We start from the raw sequence: 19986 nt of genomic DNA, 5'->3' as shown, positions 1-19986 counted from the left end.
AAAAGTCACTTAATATGAGACAAAGGGAGTATAAAACGACAATTTAATTCAGATAACAATTTTGTAGAAGAAAGAACGACTAACTGAATCATCCAATTTTCTTTCTGTAGTTTTGCGTCCCAGAAAGCACAAGCATGATAAATATACTTCGAGCAGTGTTCATTATCAAATATCACTAGTATCATCGATCTTACAGTTTTACAAGACAAAATACATGTCCCATTGGGTTTAAGAATAACAACTGCTGTATATACTAGACTACTACTTAGCAACTATGATCACAACTATATAACTCATTGAGCATGAAAATTTTTAGCCCCGAAGAGGGGCGCAGATGGAACAAAAGGGACAAGAACACATAAAAACCACGGCTGCCCAGCTTGCTGTCAAATAATGATCAGATTTCACAAATGCCCTGGCTTCTTGGCCACAGAAACAATGCCCCCTCGTCGAAACGAGGAATTGATAGACAGTTTCCCCCCACCAGTATAATTGTGGCCAATCTTTAGTCACACTTTATGTTCCTGTATATCCTTCTCACGAACAATGTCGATCCAAGGTATCCTACAGCACCTGGATCAAAATTCCAACATGTGTCAATTGAAACCATCCAATACTTGGTTTTGTACATGCTGTCAGTGAAGAAGAGCTTACCGCAAAGTGTTCCTAAACCTAGGCAGAACATCAAAGTGTAGCCGAAGTAAAAGCTTGTCTGGAAGAATCCTGACATCTTGGTCTTCACATTGTAATAGTATATGGAGTAGAGGTAAACATAAACGGCAGTGGAAGCAGCAGAGAAGAATGAGGTCCATTGCCAGTGGTAATTCTCAGCATTGAGCAAGAAGTATGTACCAACAATTGTTACACAGATGGTGACAATTAGGAGGATCAAAAAGACCAGCAACATGAACCCGTATACATAGTACACCTGCCAATAGATGATCAGAAAGGAGGCATCAGTCTCGACTCCCAACTGGCAGGGCTCTTTACCAAATAAGTATATGAACAAAATAGAGGCAATGAAGAAACAGCATTGTCCTTTTTACCTTGTAATTCCAAAACGATGTGAAGACGAAGTACATCTCGATGAAGATACTGCCGAAAGGAAGCAATCCTCCCATAAGGGCAATTACAGAAGGCGTGAGGTACCATTTCTTCTCAGGGATAGGACGCGGAATAGTCTTCACTCTGCATGGATTATTTGGGGCACCACTCCAGTTTCTACCAACAACAGTTCCCAAAAGAGCAAGAGGGAAAGAGATGAAGGCCCAAAGGATGAACATAACCACCATTGTGCCAAATGGTATAGCAGCTAATGATCGGTAGAATATAGCAACAGTGTTGAGCGCTAGGCCAATTCCAAAGCACATAAATGGGAACAGTGATGCTGTCATGATCATTGACTTGATCCAGTTCTTCCCTGCTCATTAAAGAAATGACTTGATCAGATATAAGCACTTTCAGAATCATAGGTGTGGTATCGTTTAAGATTCTAGGTAACTGGAGTTCATACCCCCATGTCGTGAGTATAGGGCACCACTAACATATCCAGAAATGAATGAAGTAAGTGCATAACAAACAATGAATGTTGTGACGATAGCTCCTCGCCTGGCAGGAAAGAAAACAAGGTGTGAGAGACAGTTTTGCATAGCATTACAAAGAAGATTTAGAATGCTTATACAGAAAAGTAACACAATGCTTATGAAATATAGACAGATAGTCAAGATATACAAAGTGAAAGTAAACTTAGTGCTACAGCACCAGGGTTTCAAAGGAGCACCCAGTGCAAATAAATTATAAGAATAAGTCTTCAGCTTTTATTCCTGAGGAGGCTGTAGGTTTTAATAAAAAAATGTGAACTATGTTGTTAAAATTCAACTTAAGAAACTGTTCGAGCAACTAGACTGTCCATCAAACAAGTCTGGTTCTACGCACAGCTAACTTATCTGCTTATCTAAAGTTCGACATAACATTGATTTGACAATGTTTCTTCAGTAACTTGGAACAAAAATCTACATAGAGAGGCTGTAGTTAGAACAAGTTCAAGAAATATATTTCGGAATTGATTTCCAGTTGATAAATATTATAATAGATACAATTTGGAAATGTTTGGAAGGCGGTGTGTTTCAACCAACTCCATGTATACTACTCCCTCCGATCCAAAATATAAGGCATATAATTTTGTTGACTGTCAAACTTGCTACAGAAAAAGCCATCAATATCTAGTGTCAAATCAAGACCATTAGATCTATCATGAAATGTATTTTCATAGTGTATTAATTTGAAATACTAGATGTCAATATCTTTTGCTAAAGCTTGGTACAACCCAGAGTGACATGCATAAGTTCCTCAGCATGCAGAACAGCAACAATTTTATGCTTGATGCAGTAGTATTTGTGCATAAAAGATTTAGTGTTTAAAACTGAAGTACTCTCGTTATTTGGCTTGGCAAAACAAGTTACAAGCAGGAGAAAACTTTGGGGCCAAGGCAGGTGGCTTCATTAAACTGGCGCATTTACTAGAAGCTGCTTGTAAAGAGAAAGACATCAACTATAGCAACAGAACAAAGTACGTGCATACCCAATGTACAACATTCCGATGATTGCCAACAGAATCACTAGCAGAATAAGAGCGGACAACTGTGTACCAATACCGACGAGAGCTGAAAGAAGAGCTAAACTGCGAGGAGGCCGGAAAACATCCCCATGAACAAGCTTCCACCCAGATTCTTCATTGACATCTCTTTCCTGTTATGAAAATAGTTTATGGGTGCAAAACTAGAGTCAGGAAATCATAGCTTGCATAACAGAATTTGTCTTTTATTTGTACAGATAATCAATCACCAGAGTTTCCAGATCATCATCATCACGGGCATACTTTGCATAATCATTTCTTAGAGTGCGCATCAATATCATCGACACTAGCCCACTGAGAAAGATAACCATCATAAAAGAATTGAAGATTGAAAACCAATGTATCTGCAGTCAAGAACAATATTCGTGGTCAGAGGAAATGATCAGAAAACTCTACAGGAACATGGCATGTGCGTTGACAAGATAAATAGGAACAATAGTTGAAGCTGGCAAAGGATTAGATCAGGGGGAAATAACAACATTCATATGAAACAAAGTGAAGAAATTTGCTTTAATAGCAGAGTCAATTCTTGTTATTACCTGGTGTTCAAAGAAAGGATAGTCAAGGTATACATCAAAGCGATGAGCAAACATTACATTTGTTGGTTCCCACTTGACAGAATATGTCATATCCAATGCCTTACCCGCATCAATAAGCTTTGGACTTTCTTGAGTAAGATTAACATGGATAATCTGCATGAAAGTAGCAGCGATTATAAATGATAATCGAAATTTGAAGGTTCTGTAAAAGGGAAATGATAAAAGCTCATGAAACACAAACCTGATTGCCATTGTATCTGATGAGAATGTTCTTGTGAGTGAAAAGAAAATATTTGTTATCATTGTTTTTATCTGCTTCTCCAACAAAACCTGAATAGGCCAATTCAAAAAAGGATAAGCCTATTGAAGGTGATGTAGAGGGATAATCAGCTATACGAAATGAAGAGGATATACATACCCCAGAGAGGCAAATCATCTTGATTGTAGCAAAAAATGCCGAGCAGCATATTCAGAAAAGAGTAACAATTAATTCAGTAAGGCAGAGTTCACCGAAATTCTATTGTAAATTAGAAGGCAAGTAGGCATGTTAACGCAATAAAAGGAACTAGGCAGCTTACCGATGAAGAATTCAAACCAGTATGAATTCTCAATTGCATCTGATAATTGCTTGGCCTTGTCAGGATCAAGTTCCATCGAACATATGGTATCCTTATCAACATTCTCTGATATAAACCACGATCCAATTTAACAACACATTTAAACCTTCCCATTTCAACATTCAAGACTGAAGCGAGACGAAACAACAATCAACAAGGGATAATTCGCTTACTTCTGAATTTTATGTCAATCTGGCTATCAATCAGTTCATTCCCTCCGAGGACCTCACCAAGCCCTCCCCATTTGTGCACAGGGTTATCTGACTTGTGGCAAAATGGAAGGCTGTAGTAGTTGTACGTCTCCTGCGGGTTGTTATAGGGACCAACCTTGTTCACCCAGAGCGTAACCGGATCTTCCTCTTGGTACTGCACAAAAAAAAAGAGCACGAGGCAATTGACAAGGTCACACAGCTTGAAACAATAATTGCTCTGGGCAAAAGCTCTTTCCAAGGCCTAACATACACTACCATAGGTACAGAGTCCAGACATTATCGAACATGAAATACAGAATTGCAGCTGCAAGCTAAACCGTGCAGACTATAGGCACTTTATAGAAGAAGCAACAGTTCAGCAATGCAACAAAGGATCGTTTGCCCAAACCATATGGACAGAATATAACAGCAAGGACATCGAAATTTTAGAACGTTAGCAATGCAACCCCCCCACATTGCTGTTGCTCGTCTTGCTCCCCACCTACGAAATCGCGATTCCAATAGTCCATAGCCAACAAAGTGGAGTAAGATCTAGCAACCAAAACCAAATGACCACCCCGATCCAGCACGAGGACTATCCAGAGATCCCGTCTGCTGGAGGCCGCGCCACGCAGATCTGCCGCCGAGCGAGCAACAGATCTAGCAACCGGCGGAACCCCATACCGCGAACGAAACCAACTGCTCGGAGTTGGGTGCCACCGCTCCACGGGCTTGGCAGAGACGCGCATGCGCACGTTCCAGCAGAGCGCGCGGTACTGGAGGGGGAAGCAAGCTGGTGCGTTACCTTGTGGTCGGAGTCGGAGGCGGCGGCGAGGAGGGGGAGCAGGAAGGCAACGGCGAGAGCGGCCGCTGCTGCAGCGCCGCCGCCGACGAAGGCCATTGGCGACGGCGAGAGAGAGGAATGGGTTGTTTCTTCTTCTCGTTGCTCTGGAGGTGTGCGAGGTGGGTTGCTTCGCTTGCTTGCATGGCAGGAGACTGGGGGAGGTTTTGAGGAAGCATTAACATTGTACAGTGCATAGTACAGACTGCCGCCAGGAAGACTCTGAGATTTTCATTTTCATTTTTTATGGTGCTATTTTTTTGGCTTAAAGCATGTTCTTTTTTATTTTTGAAAATTTGAAAATAGCTTACCATGTTTGCCGCATGGTAGCTCTAAGAGTGTTCTTGCTTTTCTTAGAAAAATACTCCCTCCGATCCTAAATTGTTGTCGAAATATTACATGTATGTAGACGTTTTTTAAGAATAGATACATCCATATTTGAACAAAATTGAGTCAAGAATTTAGGATCAGAGGGAATAGCGATCAGAAACTCAAAGGCGTCCAAATGTAAAAAAAAACATGAACCAATGTAAATATTTTAGCTGGCCGTAAAAAAGAAAGAATGTAAATATTTTTCATGGCCCAAAATATTTATTTCTCACTAATATGTGCAACAAAAACTCACTAAACATTTTTTTTTCAAGTACAATTGTATGTGGAGGCAGTGGAGCAAGGCCATTGTAGATTCCACATTAGGAGCGGGCCACACGCATGCACGGAAAGTGCAATTTTAGAATCTTTTTGTGGTCCACGAAGTCTCGGGATCGGAGCTGACGCTAAGAAAGAGAACAATTGGTCAACATAGGCCTTTACCACGAATCGAAGGAATTTATAAGCACTGCAAGTCAAAATAAGCGAATGGGAGATGGACGCTCTCTGTCTTTTCGGGTGTAAGAACCAATGCAATGTGCCATCTCATGTGATCTGATCAGATCAAAGAACCGATGGCTGATTGCGTTATTCTCGAAAACATAAGGAAATGCACATCGTCGTTTGAATATTGGCTCCATATGCTCCCCATGCCCACGCCACGCTTGGCTGCTTGCGCCAAGATTACCTCTCGTCTCCGACAAGGGACAAAGAGACGGCTTGACATAGAACCACATTGCCACATTGCCGTTGCAATGTTAATGACACAGGATATGCATACAGCTTACCAAGGCAAAGGGCACAAAGACGCGCTTTGCCAACTTGAACGTCGCCATCTTTTTCCAAAGAAACATGATTAGACGAATGGTTATTCTGCAACACAAAAGAACCGACCCAACCACTGACAGATTTCAATCCACGCGTGCGCTTCTTAACACTCAAGCGCAATGCATATTAAGGATGCAAATAATGATCTATAACCAAACAGTGCATAGTATCCTTCCCAAAGTTAATAACCTGGCATCGGGAAGCCACCTTCAGAACCTGCATATGCCAACTCTCCATTTTCCTTGCCTACCTCCTAGCCAACCTTATTCAGATATATTGTACACGTATGAATAAACTATAACCAAAGCTTACGAATTATGTGCACAACTACCAAGATTCAAAATTTCAATTTGTGGTCATTCTTCATCCTCTGTCTCCTCATCATCATCATCATCGCTGCTGGCAGCTATGCGCCCCCATCCCATATCTGCCGGTTTATCCCCCTCTTCCTCCGTCTCCTCGCTGTCATCGTCATACAGCACTTTCCTTGGCCATTGGTGCTCCTCAGCGATGTTGATAGCTGGTGATGGTGTTGTATATTCAGCACCGCGCTTGGGGATCTTTGGCAATGGCATCTTGGCCGTGGCGCTCGGTCTGCTTCTGCGGGAACTCTTCGACGCGGTGCTCCTCGAAGGACCAGCTTGAGCACCAGCGTCCGAGAAGTGGTTGGGATGCTCCTTCTTCAAATGGAGGTTTAGTTTGTACTCATGAATGTATGCCTTGGCACAACCGTCGTAGGGGCAGACATATGGGCGCTCAGCCGAAGGAACTGGAGGCGTTACCGGAGGAGGTTTCACTGTGTTATGGGGGTGATCTCCTAGTGCATTGCGGTTCATTGCAGCAGGCATACCTGGGTTCTGCGCACCAGCCTTTATTAGTTTTGTAAGTAGAGGTTCTGTGGTAAGTGGCAAATTTATAAATATCCATACATCGTACCTTCTCATGCTGTGTCCTGAAATGAGCCCTCAGTTTAGATTCCTGTGTAAATCTTCGACCGCATTCTGGGTACGGGCATGGATGGTAGTTATCCGCAAAATGTGTTTTCATGTGTGCCTTTAAATTAAAATCCAACGAGAAAGCCTGAAATAACCAGGACCGAAAGCACATTACATAAGTTCCCAAAATCCACTGCTAAAAAGAGAACGCCAGTGTCATATCCAGCGCAACCTACTAAGCTTAACAGAAATCTCGAAAAGTACGAGAGTGAATGCAGACAGCTGCTGGTATTATTTGGGTTCTGAAACACTATTTAGGTTAGGTTGCACAGAGATGCACTGAAAATTCCCGTCCTATTTTTTTAGATGATCAGATAGCATGGCTCCCCGCTTCCATTTCCAGTAAACAAAACCATACATCGGGCATCCAGTTCAGGCAGTACAACTGTAAAAGGAGAATAAATTGACACAGGGATCTATTGCATGAATTTAAACGGAAGATCTAAGGCCTGCCTTCAGGGGTTGGATATCTTCAACTACGGATGCAAGCAGGATCTCACTTATCCTGATTAATTGACTTACTAGTTAAAAAAAAATGCTCAAATTTTGACTTGAAGATTTGAAGGTTGGAATAGAAACAGGATATATGCGTGATCTTGTTTGCATCCCTATCTACAACACAGCCACTGGACATTCTCTTGACTCAGAGAATATCTTCAATTGCAGAAAATACTGCGAGGATGTGAAATTTTTCTCTCTAGTGTGCATGTGAAAATTTCATATGGTGTGTGGGAAAATGCACTTACTGGATAACAACCCAAACAGCCAACAGAAAGATAATGAAATGGCCATAGCTCCAAGACAAGAAGAGTTGAACTCAAACAGAAACCGAGCATCGAGCTTTTCAATAAAAAATATCCATGCATGATTAACGAAATTTCAGTAAAGAAAAGCATAACGGATACAACCAAGAAAACATGGTAATTACCTTGCCGCAACCTTCATAAGTGCAGAAAAAGTTCTTCTCTCCTGTATGAATAAGAAAATGCCTCTTCAATTTTGAGCTATCTAAAAATTTCTGCAAAAACAGATTTAGCAACAAACTTTAGATAAGCAACTCAGTGGCAACAAGCCAACAATGTCACGGCCATATGGATGCAAGACTGATAAATATGACACAATACCTTGCCACATCCATCATAATGACAGATATACTGCCTCTCCCCATGGACGTGCGCATGTTTCCTAAGAGCCCCCGCGTCAACAAAAGTTTTCCCGCAGCCGTCATAGCTGCATAGGAAAAGCACCTCAGTGGTCGGTTCAGGCTTTGCAGTGTCTGCCCCTTGTTCCTTGTCCTTGGCTTTCAGAGCAGACAACCTATCCTCTGTAGAGGAATAATGTAAAAACATTATCAGAATGAGAAGGCTAAATCAAAAGCAAACATCATGCCAGAATGAAAATCCATTATTTTGTCCTCATTGAAGATTGCACGAGATTTCTAAATCGTTCATAAATAAGTTGTAAACAAAGAACAGGAGTGGGATAATGCAAATTGCCCACACCAAACACTTAAATTTGAACCGAAATGATTTGACATGCTAATGGCGACCTCCATATTGAATATCAACTTCTGCTACTTGTTTCGAGTGAACTCATTGCTCAACTAGTCAGTTTATTGGTTCTGAAGTCTGAACAGACTACAGAAAGTCAGAAACTTCACAAGCTTCCTGTCAATGTGTACTGTTCCGCGTCAAGAATTTTTGCAGTAGACTACATCAGTAAGAGGGCAGATAAATACTTCATGCAACTGGTAGAACAAACAGAGACACATAATTACAATCTAAATGGTGAAAACATATCACATACTATCTCACCGACCCATAATCACTATTCAGGAAGCCGCAACCTAGGTTTATCCTGATACTACTCCGAGGTTCCGTACTGGCTGTAGATACAACATTGATACGGTGATATACCATGATTTCGTATCACTTTATCGGGAAGTATTGGTGGATTTAGAAATCCAAAATAAATGAATAAAATTATGATACTTCACTGAGCCCATGACTACTCAAATTTGATTCTCAGTAAAAGTTCAATACAAATGGGTATCTGTACACCTCAGAACCAATACAAATGGGTATCTATACAATCCTACCTCAGGTCTATCCTCAGGTCTATAGTCTCTGAGCCCAGGACTACTCAAATTTGATTCTCAGTAAATGTTCAATACAAATGGGTATCTGTATACCTCAGAACCAATACAAATGGATAATGATACAATCCTACCTCAGGTCTATCCTCTCTCTTCCACTCCTGTTGCCGCTGCTCTCAATTTGTTTTTGTTTTTGTTTTTGTTTTTGCTTTTAAATACACATACATTATCCAGAGCTGCACCCGTATCGCATATCAGGGTAACTATTCACAACCAAGTAAACAGGTGGCCTAAAGTGAGGCGCAATTAGGCTAGCAGAACCAAAACCAAAGCCTCTGATAAACCTCTGATGTAATGCAATTTAAGCAACGGAAACCACAACCACAGCCGAAGGTCATTGCGAGTCGCAACCGCAGGCACGATGACGCTAAGCAACAGTACGTCACAGCAAGAAAGGTTGAATCTTTTTTTTTTTTTGACAGCAGCAAGAAGAAGGTCACGTAGGTAGGATTAGCGTACCTCGCACCCACTTGTAAAGCGCGCACGGGCCGCCGGCGATGACCAGGTCTTGCGGAATCCTAGGCGAGCGAGCAGCGCAAACAAATTCAGATCCAAATCACATGAACCGGAAGCTAAAGAAAGCTCCCAATAGAGAGAGAGAGAAGCGGACTAGATTTTTTCGAGGGAGAGAGAGAGAGAGGAAGGGCGTGGTGGGTGTTGGGAGACGAACCACTCCTTGACCCATCGGTGACGGAGGCGTGGGGCGGCGGCCTGCATCTCGTCGGAGCGGCGGGAGGCGGCTAGGGATTGCAGGGGAAGATTGGGATTTGGGGCGGGGGCGCTGGGGTGGGGCGGCGACTTATGTTGACCGGGCTACGGGTGGGTACTACAGGGGGCATGGCCCGGAGTCGGAGTCGGATGGCATGGTGGTGGATGGATGGGTGGCAGTAGCATGTCGCGGTGTGATGGCTGCGAGGAAATCTATGGCCAGCGCCTCGCGGACGCGGCTGCTCCGTTCCCATCAGGAGAGAGAGCAACAAAAAGGAAAAGAAGGACTCCCTCCCTTCCCTCCCTGCGATTTGTTGTTTGCGGTTGTTGTGGCCTTGTGGGGGCGTCCATAGACCAACAGAGCTGAACACCGGGACGCGCGGGAGTCGCTGGACCTCGCTTTACTGCCCGTATAAATAAATTCCGAATTTCCTTTGGAACATATATATGGAAGGGAATGGGGTTAGTACAGTATCAAATTTCATCCATGAATGTGTGTTTTTTTATGAGGTCTCTTTTGTGTCCGACAAACTGCCGTGTCGCCCTCACCCCCACCTATTCCAACTTTTTTTCCTCTCCCCCCTTTCTCCTCTTCGGCAGTCCGCTTCATCTCCTCCATCGGCGTGGCTCCTTACTTGAGGCGGGACGCCGTGTGTGGTTACTTAGGGAGTGTTCGGAAGTCCTCCCACTTCACGAAATCCACCGATCCAGCTTCCCAATCCCGATTCCAGCGTGGTTGGTGGAGCGAAAAAAGTTCGGTGCTGCTCCCATTGGCTGCTGGGCCGGAAGCCCATTGGTACAAGTTGTACCGAACCGAAGCCAAGAATTGGAGCACCCAATTCAGCCTGTTCTGGCTATCGAGGGAGATCGAACCTGCGGAGGAGGGGCCATCGAGGGGGATCGAGCCGTCGAGGGAGATCGAGGATTCGAGGGAGACCGCGAGACTGTACGGGCCGATCTCGCTGACTAGGACGTCGTCGGTGAGCTCGTCGCTTGCGCGTCAATCTGGAGAGGCAGAGTCAGGGGAGGCGGCTAGGGCAGGCGAGCATTGTTCCTAGGTTGCGGAAGCTGCTCCGGCGGGCGACTTGTCAGATGTGGCTGCGACTGAGAGGAGGATTGGGCGAGGATAATGGAGGATTGGAAGGAGGAAGTGGACTACCAGAAGACTAAGAGCATCTCCAATGGCCCCCCAAATTTTGTCCCTAAATGTCCTTTTTTTTTTGTCCGTTTAGGCGGGGGCAAGTGGACATGTGTCCACCCGGCGTCCGCCCCCGTCACCCAACAACGTCCCCCAAAACGGACAACTACATGCCCAACTTATTTTATTTTGCATTCAACAGAAACATACTATATAATTGCAGAACAAATACATATGATTTTCGGATACAATTGCATAGCAGATCTTCGGATACAATTGCAGAACAAATACAATTGTCCAAGACACCACTGCCATCTTCCAATCCAAGCGCACAAGAACACAGAACACACGTACATTGCTGGTAATTCAACTACAAAGGTGCACTCACAGGTGGCTGGTAGAATCGATGCAGCATCGTATCCAATAGTAGGGGGCAAAGATGGCGCGTGTGTATCGGTGGTGGAAGTAGGAGAAGCCGTTGTTGATGATGGTGCCGCTGACCGACTGCCATCGAACGCGCCGGCAGACCCACTGAAAGCTCCGCGCACTCCAGCGACGCCACTTCTGGCTCGCCTCCTCGTTGTCGTGTGGGAGTCGCTCCACCGCCTCCGCCGGTTGGTCCGCACCACCCCGCCGTTGCTCGGCCGAGAGGGAGGCAGGGAAGAGAAGGGGCGGTGCCAGGGAGAGGGAGGAAGGGAAGAGGGGGAGCAGTGGTAGCTGCCGGTGTTCTTGGTGGATCCGACACCTAGCCTTGCGGCTGGTAGAGCAAGGCCTGGTAGATCAAGGAATCACCTCCCATGGCGGCGAGGGCGCGTGGAGCCGAAGGGGGCGAAGGGGCCGGGTCGGTGGCCGGGCGCGAGGAAGTGATGGGAGGGACGGCGGGATTCGGCCTCCGCTTTCCTGTCGTCCATGGGGGAGCTCGGGTGGGGAAAGAGCACAGGAGCACGACGATGTGGGGAACGAAGAGAATCGGGAGGAGGAGGAGATTGTGGAAAGAAAAAAGGTTCGTGGGCTAGGCCTGGATAGAGGACAAACGGACACCCCACTCCCCCAAATTTGGGGCAACTTTGGGGGATCTGTCCGGACAAAAAGCCCATTTTGTCCGTTTGGGGTAGCCCATCGGGACCTTCTTTTGGGGCCAACATGTCCATTTGTCCTAAATAGGACATCTGGGGTAGCTTTGGGGTAGCCTAATGGAGATGCTCTAATGGAGGCGGCGGGGAAGACCCTACCAGCGACAAGTTTTTTTTATTGCAATCGGCTCAGGAAAAGGAGGTGCTCTAAACCGTTTTTCACTTATGCGGTGACAGTATTCCGTAATTTCACGCTGCTCCGTGTTTTGCTACTCCAGGAATTTCCAAAAGAGGTGCTCCGAGTTTTGTATAGCAAATTTGACTGGCTTCCCGGATCTAGCTTCTTGGAGTTAGAGTGTTCGGCGCTGCTCCACGGTGGAGTTTTGGGAAGCTGGAAGCCAGAGGACATCCGAACACACCCTTACTTGCCACATTACTTGTATCCTAGTCCGTATTTAACATTATAAATGAATAGCTTATGCTTATTTTTTGTTCTGAATCTGGAAAAAAAAGGAAAAAATGGGAAGCATGTGCTTGTCATGGTAGACACAACGCGGCTGTAGCCTGTTGGTGCGCCCAACGGCCGCTGCGGAAAGGGAAACAATGGGCCAGATCTTTTCGGCTTCGGCTTCTCCAGAAACAGTTTTAACTTCTCTACCCATAGAAACTGTGGTGGGAAGAAGTTCGGGAAAAATTACATTCCAGTTCTTTTTAGCTTTTGCATTGTGTGAGTTGCCTATTGAAATGTCTGTACTACGCTTGGTCTAAACTTCTGTCAACCTTACCTAATATGAGTATTATTTCATCAATTTGCTACACATATATACAAGAAAAGATTGATGGAACTGGTATCACGTACATCACATACATAAGCATCAATTTGCCAAAGATGAGTTCATAGTGCATCACGATTCGACAAGCAAAAAATGCTAAAAATTAATCAAGATCTCGAACACAGAAAACTAGCAATCTATTCCAAGAAGAAAGGAAAAAAAAACAAGCAAGTCTCAAAGGAGCACTAGACCGAATTGACAACGGCCGACGGAAAAGCGAATCGATCCTAGGTTGGCAAAATTGACAACAGCCTCAACTCCTGCTGCATCTTGCTCGCTAAGAACCAGCCGACGGCGGGGACTTCGTGGGGCGGCGTACCGACAGCCGGGCGACAAATCCGCAGCAGCCGGGGCACAAATCCACGGAGGCGGCGGCTGGGGGACGATTCCGGGGCGGCGGCGCCGCGAAACTGCAGGGCGGCGGAGGCGGTTATCCCGAAGCATATTGGCCGGCGTCGTGGTTTCCGGTAGGCGACAACGCGGCAGGGATTTCGTGGGGCGGCGGCTAGGGAGGAACCCTATCTCCACTGGAGAGGCAGATAGGAGACATGAGGAATTGCTTGCGAGGGGCTGCACAGGAGAAAACTGTTGGCGAATCGATACGTGCTTGCGGTGGCATTTCTTTCTTTTGAGCCAAAGAAATGTGGGATTTTTAGAAGTTATCCTGAACCACCTTTTTCTCATGTGAAAGATTTTAGGGGTTAAACTGCTTCTCCAAACCGTTTGGAATCGAGTTCTTTTTGGCTTCGTCTGCCGTGGATCTAGAAGTTGTCTCATAAACGAAAAGAACTGACACAATACAACACCACAATAGTCGACAAAGTTTGCAAAGTCAAACAGCCACCAAAAGTCAGTGCTTCGGTGGGCTGACAGGCCGTACAATTAAAAAAAAAATCCTCCCAACCGTGGACTTCGCCCATTCACCCCCACTCTCTTTCTTTTCTTCTTCGAAACAAATATAAATAGAATTCTCGCGCATCAAAAGGGAAAAGAAAAGCGGCCATTTCTCCGATCAAATCCACATCGGAATAACCACCGAAAAGCACAGGGTTCCTACTTCCTACCGTCCGGCCAGCCGCCATCACGCCGTGGGTGGGAGGTGCCTGTCGCCGCTCCGGGCGCGGCCTCCCGCTGCTTTAGCGCGGGTTTTCGGGCAAATTTTGGTCGCGCCAAAGGAGAACTAATCTGTGTGTTTTTTCTTAATAGTCTCCTCATCCTGCCTCCGACAACGCCGGCTTCCTTGACTAATCGGCGGGGGAATTTCCGCGGCGTTTTGGCCGATAGTTGTTCGTCTTCCCTCCGTTCCGTATGGTGCTCGAATCGAAAGAGAGCTCATCCACCCCCTTCGTCGGTTTCTTGGTGGGTGGGTCTTGGTCTTCCGTTGGTTGTCTTGCCTGGCGCCCCGTCAACGCGAAGGCTTTGCGCTGCTCTGACCGGTTTGATTGCCTACCTTTTTTCGTGGCCGCCAGCGAACGTATCCCGGTGCTGGAATTCGAGCTCATTCCTCATCAATTCTGCATCTACTACCTGTTTGCTTGCAGGTGTTGTTGACTTGTTGGGCATTGGCCCTCCTGCCATGGGCGGCGTGTGCTCGGCAGGGATCGCCGGGGACAGGTCGCCCGCGGAGCTCTCGTTCCGGGCCTTCTCCGGGTTCGTGGTGGAGCAGGAGTTCAAGGCCTTCTCGGCCGCCGGCAAGGCACAGGGCAAGAACAAGACCGCGCCGGTAGAGGAGACGGCCAGCTTCTCCGAGAATGGCTCGCCCCCGTGCACCAGCCGATCAATCCCCAAGGAGTCGCACTTGACCCGTGCCTCGTCAGAGAAGCACAAGAAGGCCGGTGGGAAGCCCAGGCAAAGCACCTCCGGCAAGGCAAGTCTGAATTTTCAGCCCACCCCCACCGTGCATGTCGGTGTGATCTTCTCACATTGCGTGATGATTCTTTTCTCTGTTTCTGCTGTTGCAGGTTTCAGACAGAGCTTCAGTGTTCGGCAGAGCGAGCACCTCGGCAGTGCAGGTCTTGGACACGCTGAGCAGCAGCATGTCCAGCCTGAGTCCCGGAGGAGGCAGCGGGTTTGCGACCGGGGCGGCGGTGAAGGGGAACCGGGTGTCGATCCTCGCCTTCGAGGTCGCCAACACGGTCGTCAAGGGCATGAGCCTCATGCAGTCCCTGTCCACGGAGAACCTCAAGCATCTCAAGGAGACCGTGCTCCGGTCGGAAGGCGTGCAGCGCCTGGTCTCCGCCGACATGGGTGAGCTTACGAGGATCGCCGCGGCAGACAAAAGGTCTCACATCATGAGTTCCATAGTGCAGCTTTCCTGCATGTTTTCGAAATGAAAAGGGGAAGCTTCAAGTCCTGGTTTGATTTCCCCTTTCATCAGGCAAGAGCTGGGAGTGTTCTCGCGGGAGGTGGTCAGGTTTGGCAACCGTTGCAAGGATCCCCAGTGGCACAACCTTGATCGATACTTCTGCAAGTAGTCCTTCTCCACTCTTCTGCACTGCATGTCTTGGTGGTTGGTGTTGATGTTTGATGATCTCACCGGCTTTGGTCTTGTTTCTGTTGCCAGGCTAGAATCGGAGATTGCACCCCAGCCGAACTTGAAAGAAACAGCCAAAGCAGAGATGCAGCAGTTGATGACACTTGTTCGGCACACGGCTGTGAGTACATTGCTGCACCCCGAAATACTCCTATGTACTACTCAGTTGTTGGGATGAATGGAAAACTGAGTTAATGTGTGCATCAATCACGATCTGTTTAGACATCTTCCAAACTATATCCACCCTTGCCTTCCTGAATCCCTAATTCAGTTGCAACTTCAATTTTGTTTCTCTCTCATAGGATCTCTACCATGAATTGCATGCACTCGATAGGTTCGAGCAAGATTATCGCCGTAAATTGGAGGAAGAGAAAAGATCAATTGTATCTGAAAGAGGTATATCTGTCATCATTTATATCTCCTCCCCCAGTAGCTTGAGATCCTATTCAATAAAACCAGTGCTTTTTTCCCAATACAACTCATGGTTGGGTGCAATGAATGATCAGGGGACACCATTCAGATCATAAGACAAGAATTGAAGAGCCAAAGGAAGTATGTACATAATTTGAAGAAAAAATCTCTTTGGAATAAGATACTCGAAGATGTAAGTAACTTATACCACAATGTTGCTTAAATATTACCCTTTTGTTCTCTAGTTGTCAGAGTGTCCATAATGACCCGATCAAAAACTATTTGCTCTTTTTACTCCACTCATGAGCTTTATTCCACTATTTACCATCCTATGTACCTACTCACTTACTCCTCACTAAGTATTTTCTCGGTGACACTAATTATCATCTTTTCTTCTTTTTTTGCCTCTTCGCACATCCCTTCTCTCTTCGGTCTAATGACTTCTTCTGAACAATGTTTCGTAGCAATGCGCGGAGCATCATCATCTAGTTTAACAATTCATCCACATCATCATCCAAGTCATCTTAACAATTGATGTAAACCTACTATTAGGGCCCTGTTTGGATTCAGGTATTTTTTGTTTGAGCTTTGGTATTTAGTTCAAATATGAAATAAATGCAAAACTTTACCGGTAAATACCCCTCATCCAAACAGGGCCTAGGGACTTTACGGTGGATAAAGGATAGAACGGCAGTTAATTTACTTCAAGAATTTTAAAATTACCTTAAATTCAATATCATAGTTGCAAATATATTTTTATTAAATACTGTATAGACATTATAATCCAACGCATTTTAAAGAACATGTACCCATCAATTTGTAACTGAAGGTACATATTTTTTTAGATTTGATTTTTATACCGTTGTGGTTTATATTGTGTACGTTGTGGCATCCGAGAGACTGCAGTCGCATGGGCATGGTTGAAAAAAAAAACGTTAAATGGATGAAACATGGGATAAAAAGGATGAATCTTTTCAAAATTAGGTAACTATTACTACTCCGTGACAACTATAGGAGGTTTAAAATCTCTAGTTTGAATTATATAGATAGGCTTAACTTGCCAGTCAATGTGTGCTTAATTGGTAATCTGAATCATCCAATTCTGCCTCCCCCTTTTTTAACAATTGCAGGTGATGGAGAAGCTCGTAGATATTGTCCATTACTTACACGTTGAGATTCGAGATGCTTTTGGGTATTGTGGTATTGCCTAGTTGCTCACTTCTACCAGTATTTATCAACTTACAATAGTAATCGCCCTGTTAGTATGGATTTATATAATGTTTTTTCGGTTCCTGTAGATGGAGCTGTACCATTGAATGGATCTTCCGAGAGCCATCAGACGTTAGGGTCGGCTGGCCTGTCGCTGCACTATGCAAATATCGTTTCGCAGATTGACAATATCGTAAGTTTCATCAGGTTATTCCGTTATTGACATATCTTTTGCGATCCCTTTATTTCTTCTACGAACTGATCTTTATGATTGGACATATTATTGGTTAAAGTTAAATCTTGATAAACACCCAAGTCAATAGTTCGGAATGAATGGAGTAATATATATTTTTCAGAAATAAGACACAAACATGAGTAATTGAGTACTGTATATGACAAAGGTATACATGGGCATGGGAGGCCCGGCCCGGCCCGACATCCCTGGCTGGGCTCGGGCCTCCCTTTCCAGTCCCAAGCCCGGCCCGAAAGCCCGAAATGATTAAAACCGGGTATTTTTAGGGAAAAAATAGGTATAAAATCATTTATTTATTCCGAAAATAATTATTTTAATGCTTAAATGGCCTATTTCTGGGGTTTTGGGCCGGGCCGGGCTTCAGGTTTGACCGTCGGGCTTTTACGAAGCCCGGCCCGGGGTTTGTCCAGGTATAGATAAAGGTTGACCAGAAAACCTTGCTAGAGTTGAACAGTCTTGGGATCGGACACTTACTGATTTTTGCTGTCATCTAAGGTTTCCCGAAGCTCTGTTCCTCCACAAAGTACACGAGACGCGCTCTATCAAGGGTTACCTCCAAATGTTAAGTCTGCTCTCCGAATACGACTGCAAACTTGCTCAGAGTTTCAGGAGGTATAAAACATGGTCCCATACATATAAATTCACGTTCCATCCCGGAATTCATTTTGTAAACAAATTTGCATTTCCTTTTTCCTTGCTAGGTTCCGATCACCCAAACCAGATCCTCCATGGAGAAAACACTGCAATGGATCGTCCCTGTCGCTAACAACACAACCAGGTATCTCAATTCTGACCATTTAACTTCTTCTTTTTTGACGGGAAGACCATTTAACTTCAGAACATCCAGATGCTGGTTCTTCTCCAGACTCCAGGTATTGACTGATCTATTGTTCATTATTGTGTCAATTTACTTGATGCAGAGCACACCATGGATTCGGATGGGTCGGCGAGTGGGCAAACACAGGGTGAGAGAGACAAAGATGCCGCTCATCAATCAGTTCGTTCCCCTGTTTGCCATTCCTTGATCATTCACGAGAATTCTTCTCATCTGGGTTTCGTTCATCCCACCGACTATTTCCAGGAACGATCTGATGCGGAGGGCGGCCGTGCAACCGGAGGCGCTCAAGATCGAGACGCTCCACCACGCGTCCATGGCAAAGGCGGAGGCGTGCATCCTGGACCTGGTGGTGTGGCTCCACCGGCTCATCAGCTACAACAACGGCGGCTGCAGCCCTGGAGCCGGAGGCAGGTCGCCGAGCAGGAGGAGCGGCAGATCCCCCACCCGCTCTCCGAGCCCGCCCAGCAAGACGGCCCTGCTCACCAGCGAGGACCGGGAGATGCTTGCGGAGGTGTACATGCGGCGGCGCCAATGGCGGCCACCAGGGAAGAGCAAGAGCCAGGAGCTGTCGTCGTCGTCGTCGAAGCGGGCGGCGGATGCGGCGCTGAACAAGGACGACAGGCTGAGCAAGAGCAGCAACCACTCCATGTTCCCGCTGGCGAGGAGGCCCCGCGCTGCGGCTCCCGCCGTCGTTGGATTCGACATCGACGGCATCGAGGCGCGGGGGCCGGGCGCGGTCCGTGGTAGAGCGGCGGCGGACGGCGTTAAAAAACAATGGTGAAATCACACGTCTCGCCGCCGTGAATTGTATTTTTGTTTTTTGGGAAGCGGATTGTATATTGGTTTTTGGAACTGTTAATTGTAGTACTAGCATAGTATAATGTTTTGAAAACGAATTACACTAGTAATATGCTTTTTGTTGATGGCTTGTACTCCTACTTGATAAACTTTCTAAAATTTGACTAACCTCATAGAAAAATATGGACATCTGAAATGCCAAATGAAGCAGATTCATTGTGAAATATATTTTCGTAATATTTTGATTTGACACTATATATGTTATTAACATTCTTTATATAAACTCGGTCAAAATTTAGAAAATTTGACAGTCGACAAAAGTTATACAGCCTATATTTTAAAACAGAGAAAATAGTGTACAACGTTGTTGTCAACAAATCATGGACTCGCGGTGTTGAAAACATAACAAAAAAGAACGGAATTAAGTAGGAAATACGGAAGAAACTATGGTCTCAAGTTTGAAACCATATTGTGTTGTTTTTCTATTTCTGGGAGAAGCATTTAAACGAATATGGAAGCAGGAGACAGATACAAAACGAAATATGCGATGACATGAAAGCAAATTTATTGAAACAAAAGGTTTCCCTTGAACCAAGCAAATAAGGTATTATCTTCGACCCATATTACGTGTCGTTGATTCAGTGCTACTTTGTAATAAATCTGCTTCTTAATGAGCTAATTAGTGCATATTAAACAAAAACAAATTTTTTATGGGGGCAAAGCCCCCCCTCCCCCCCCCCCCTTGTCTCCGTCCATGGTAATATGTGTCGGAGGGACTTTTTTAAATCTGCGACAAGTAATATGGGTCGGAAGGAGTACAACAGAACGACCAAACTTGTTAATTTTCTTTTTAAACCGTGGGCGCTCCCCGTCGATTTCCCATAAAAAAAAGACCACCAACATAATCTTACAACAGGCACCAGGACCGAAAGTTTAAAAAAGAAAACAGATTAATATTATCACGTATCATAGTTACGCCAGGTATGCAAGAGGGAAAATAACCAGTTAACTCAAAAGGTTAAA

The 19986-nt window shown here is 45.3% G+C and overlaps 3 protein-coding genes across 4 annotated transcripts; 1 reads left to right on the top strand and 2 right to left on the bottom strand.

Moving 5' to 3' along the window:
• Positions 1-135: 135 nt before the first annotated feature.
• On the bottom strand, positions 136-4995 carry LOC104583782 (transmembrane 9 superfamily member 1). The gene is made up of 12 exons (XM_010237233.3): positions 4787-4995; positions 3964-4156; positions 3752-3856; positions 3592-3609; positions 3415-3503; positions 3174-3326; positions 2844-2978; positions 2581-2747; positions 1514-1608; positions 1047-1420; positions 655-928; positions 136-573 (listed from the first exon to the last, which is right to left on the bottom strand). Exons 1-12 carry the CDS (start codon positions 4880-4882, stop codon positions 506-508), a joined length of 1767 nt encoding a protein of 588 aa, XP_010235535.1. The 5' UTR covers positions 4883-4995; the 3' UTR covers positions 136-505.
• A 1105-nt stretch (positions 4996-6100) lies between these two features.
• On the bottom strand, positions 6101-10151 carry LOC100834525 (zinc finger transcription factor YY1). Of its 2 annotated transcripts, none has more exons than XM_024460810.1 (6): positions 9840-10151; positions 9629-9687; positions 8139-8338; positions 7943-8032; positions 6956-7099; positions 6101-6888 (listed from the first exon to the last, which is right to left on the bottom strand). In XM_024460810.1, the coding sequence occupies exons 1-6, from the start codon at positions 9884-9886 to the stop codon at positions 6376-6378; spliced, it is 1053 nt and encodes a 350-aa protein (XP_024316578.1). In that variant the 5' UTR covers positions 9887-10151; the 3' UTR covers positions 6101-6375. The 2 variants fall into 2 exon arrangements, with proteins under 2 accessions (XP_024316578.1, XP_010235528.1); XM_010237226.3 differs by having other exon boundaries at positions 6101-6876; positions 9840-10146.
• Positions 10152-13871: 3720 nt separating this feature from the next.
• Positions 13872-19131, top strand: LOC100834225. Its single transcript, XM_010237225.3, has 13 exons — positions 13872-14357; positions 14463-14788; positions 14883-15202; positions 15299-15391; positions 15485-15575; positions 15757-15850; positions 15961-16058; positions 16996-17065; positions 17164-17267; positions 17823-17939; positions 18029-18105; positions 18248-18292; positions 18409-19131. The coding sequence occupies exons 2-13, from the start codon at positions 14498-14500 to the stop codon at positions 18944-18946; spliced, it is 1938 nt and encodes a 645-aa protein (XP_010235527.1). The 5' UTR covers positions 13872-14357; positions 14463-14497; the 3' UTR covers positions 18947-19131.
• The last annotated feature ends 855 nt before the right edge of the window (positions 19132-19986 follow it).

This window comes from Brachypodium distachyon, chromosome 3 (assembly GCF_000005505.3).
Source record: "Brachypodium distachyon strain Bd21 chromosome 3, Brachypodium_distachyon_v3.0, whole genome shotgun sequence".
Classification (NCBI taxonomy): Eukaryota; Viridiplantae; Streptophyta; class Magnoliopsida; order Poales; family Poaceae; genus Brachypodium; species Brachypodium distachyon.
This window is presented reverse-complemented; position numbering and strand designations above follow the sequence as displayed.

Excerpts from the sequence above, each read along its gene's own strand:
- LOC104583782 (XM_010237233.3), bottom strand. The coding sequence starts at position 4,882 with ATGGCCTTCGTCGGCGGCGGCGCTGCAGCAGCGGCCGCTCTCGCCGTT. Across the intron at positions 3,327-3,414 it reads TCAGATACAATGGCAATCAG|ATTATCCATGTTAATCTTAC; the intron begins GTTTGTGTTTCA and ends ACTTTCATGCAG. Across the intron at positions 574-654 it reads AGGTTTAGGAACACTTTGCG|GTGCTGTAGGATACCTTGGA; the intron begins GTAAGCTCTTCT and ends ATTTTGATCCAG.
- LOC100834225 (XM_010237225.3), top strand. The coding sequence starts at position 14,498 with ATGGGCGGCGTGTGCTCGGCAGGGATCGCCGGGGACAGGTCGCCCGCG. Across the intron at positions 15,576-15,756 it reads CACTTGTTCGGCACACGGCT|GATCTCTACCATGAATTGCA; the intron begins GTGAGTACATTG and ends TCTCTCTCATAG. Across the intron at positions 15,851-15,960 it reads ATCAATTGTATCTGAAAGAG|GGGACACCATTCAGATCATA; the intron begins GTATATCTGTCA and ends ATGAATGATCAG.
- LOC100834525 (XM_024460810.1), bottom strand. The coding sequence starts at position 9,886 with ATGCAGGCCGCCGCCCCACGCCTCCGTCACCGATGGGTCAAGGAGTG. Across the intron at positions 8,033-8,138 it reads ATTATGATGGATGTGGCAAG|AAATTTTTAGATAGCTCAAA; the intron begins GTATTGTGTCAT and ends CTGTTTTTGCAG. Across the intron at positions 6,889-6,955 it reads TCAGGACACAGCATGAGAAG|GCTGGTGCGCAGAACCCAGG; the intron begins GTACGATGTATG and ends AAACTAATAAAG.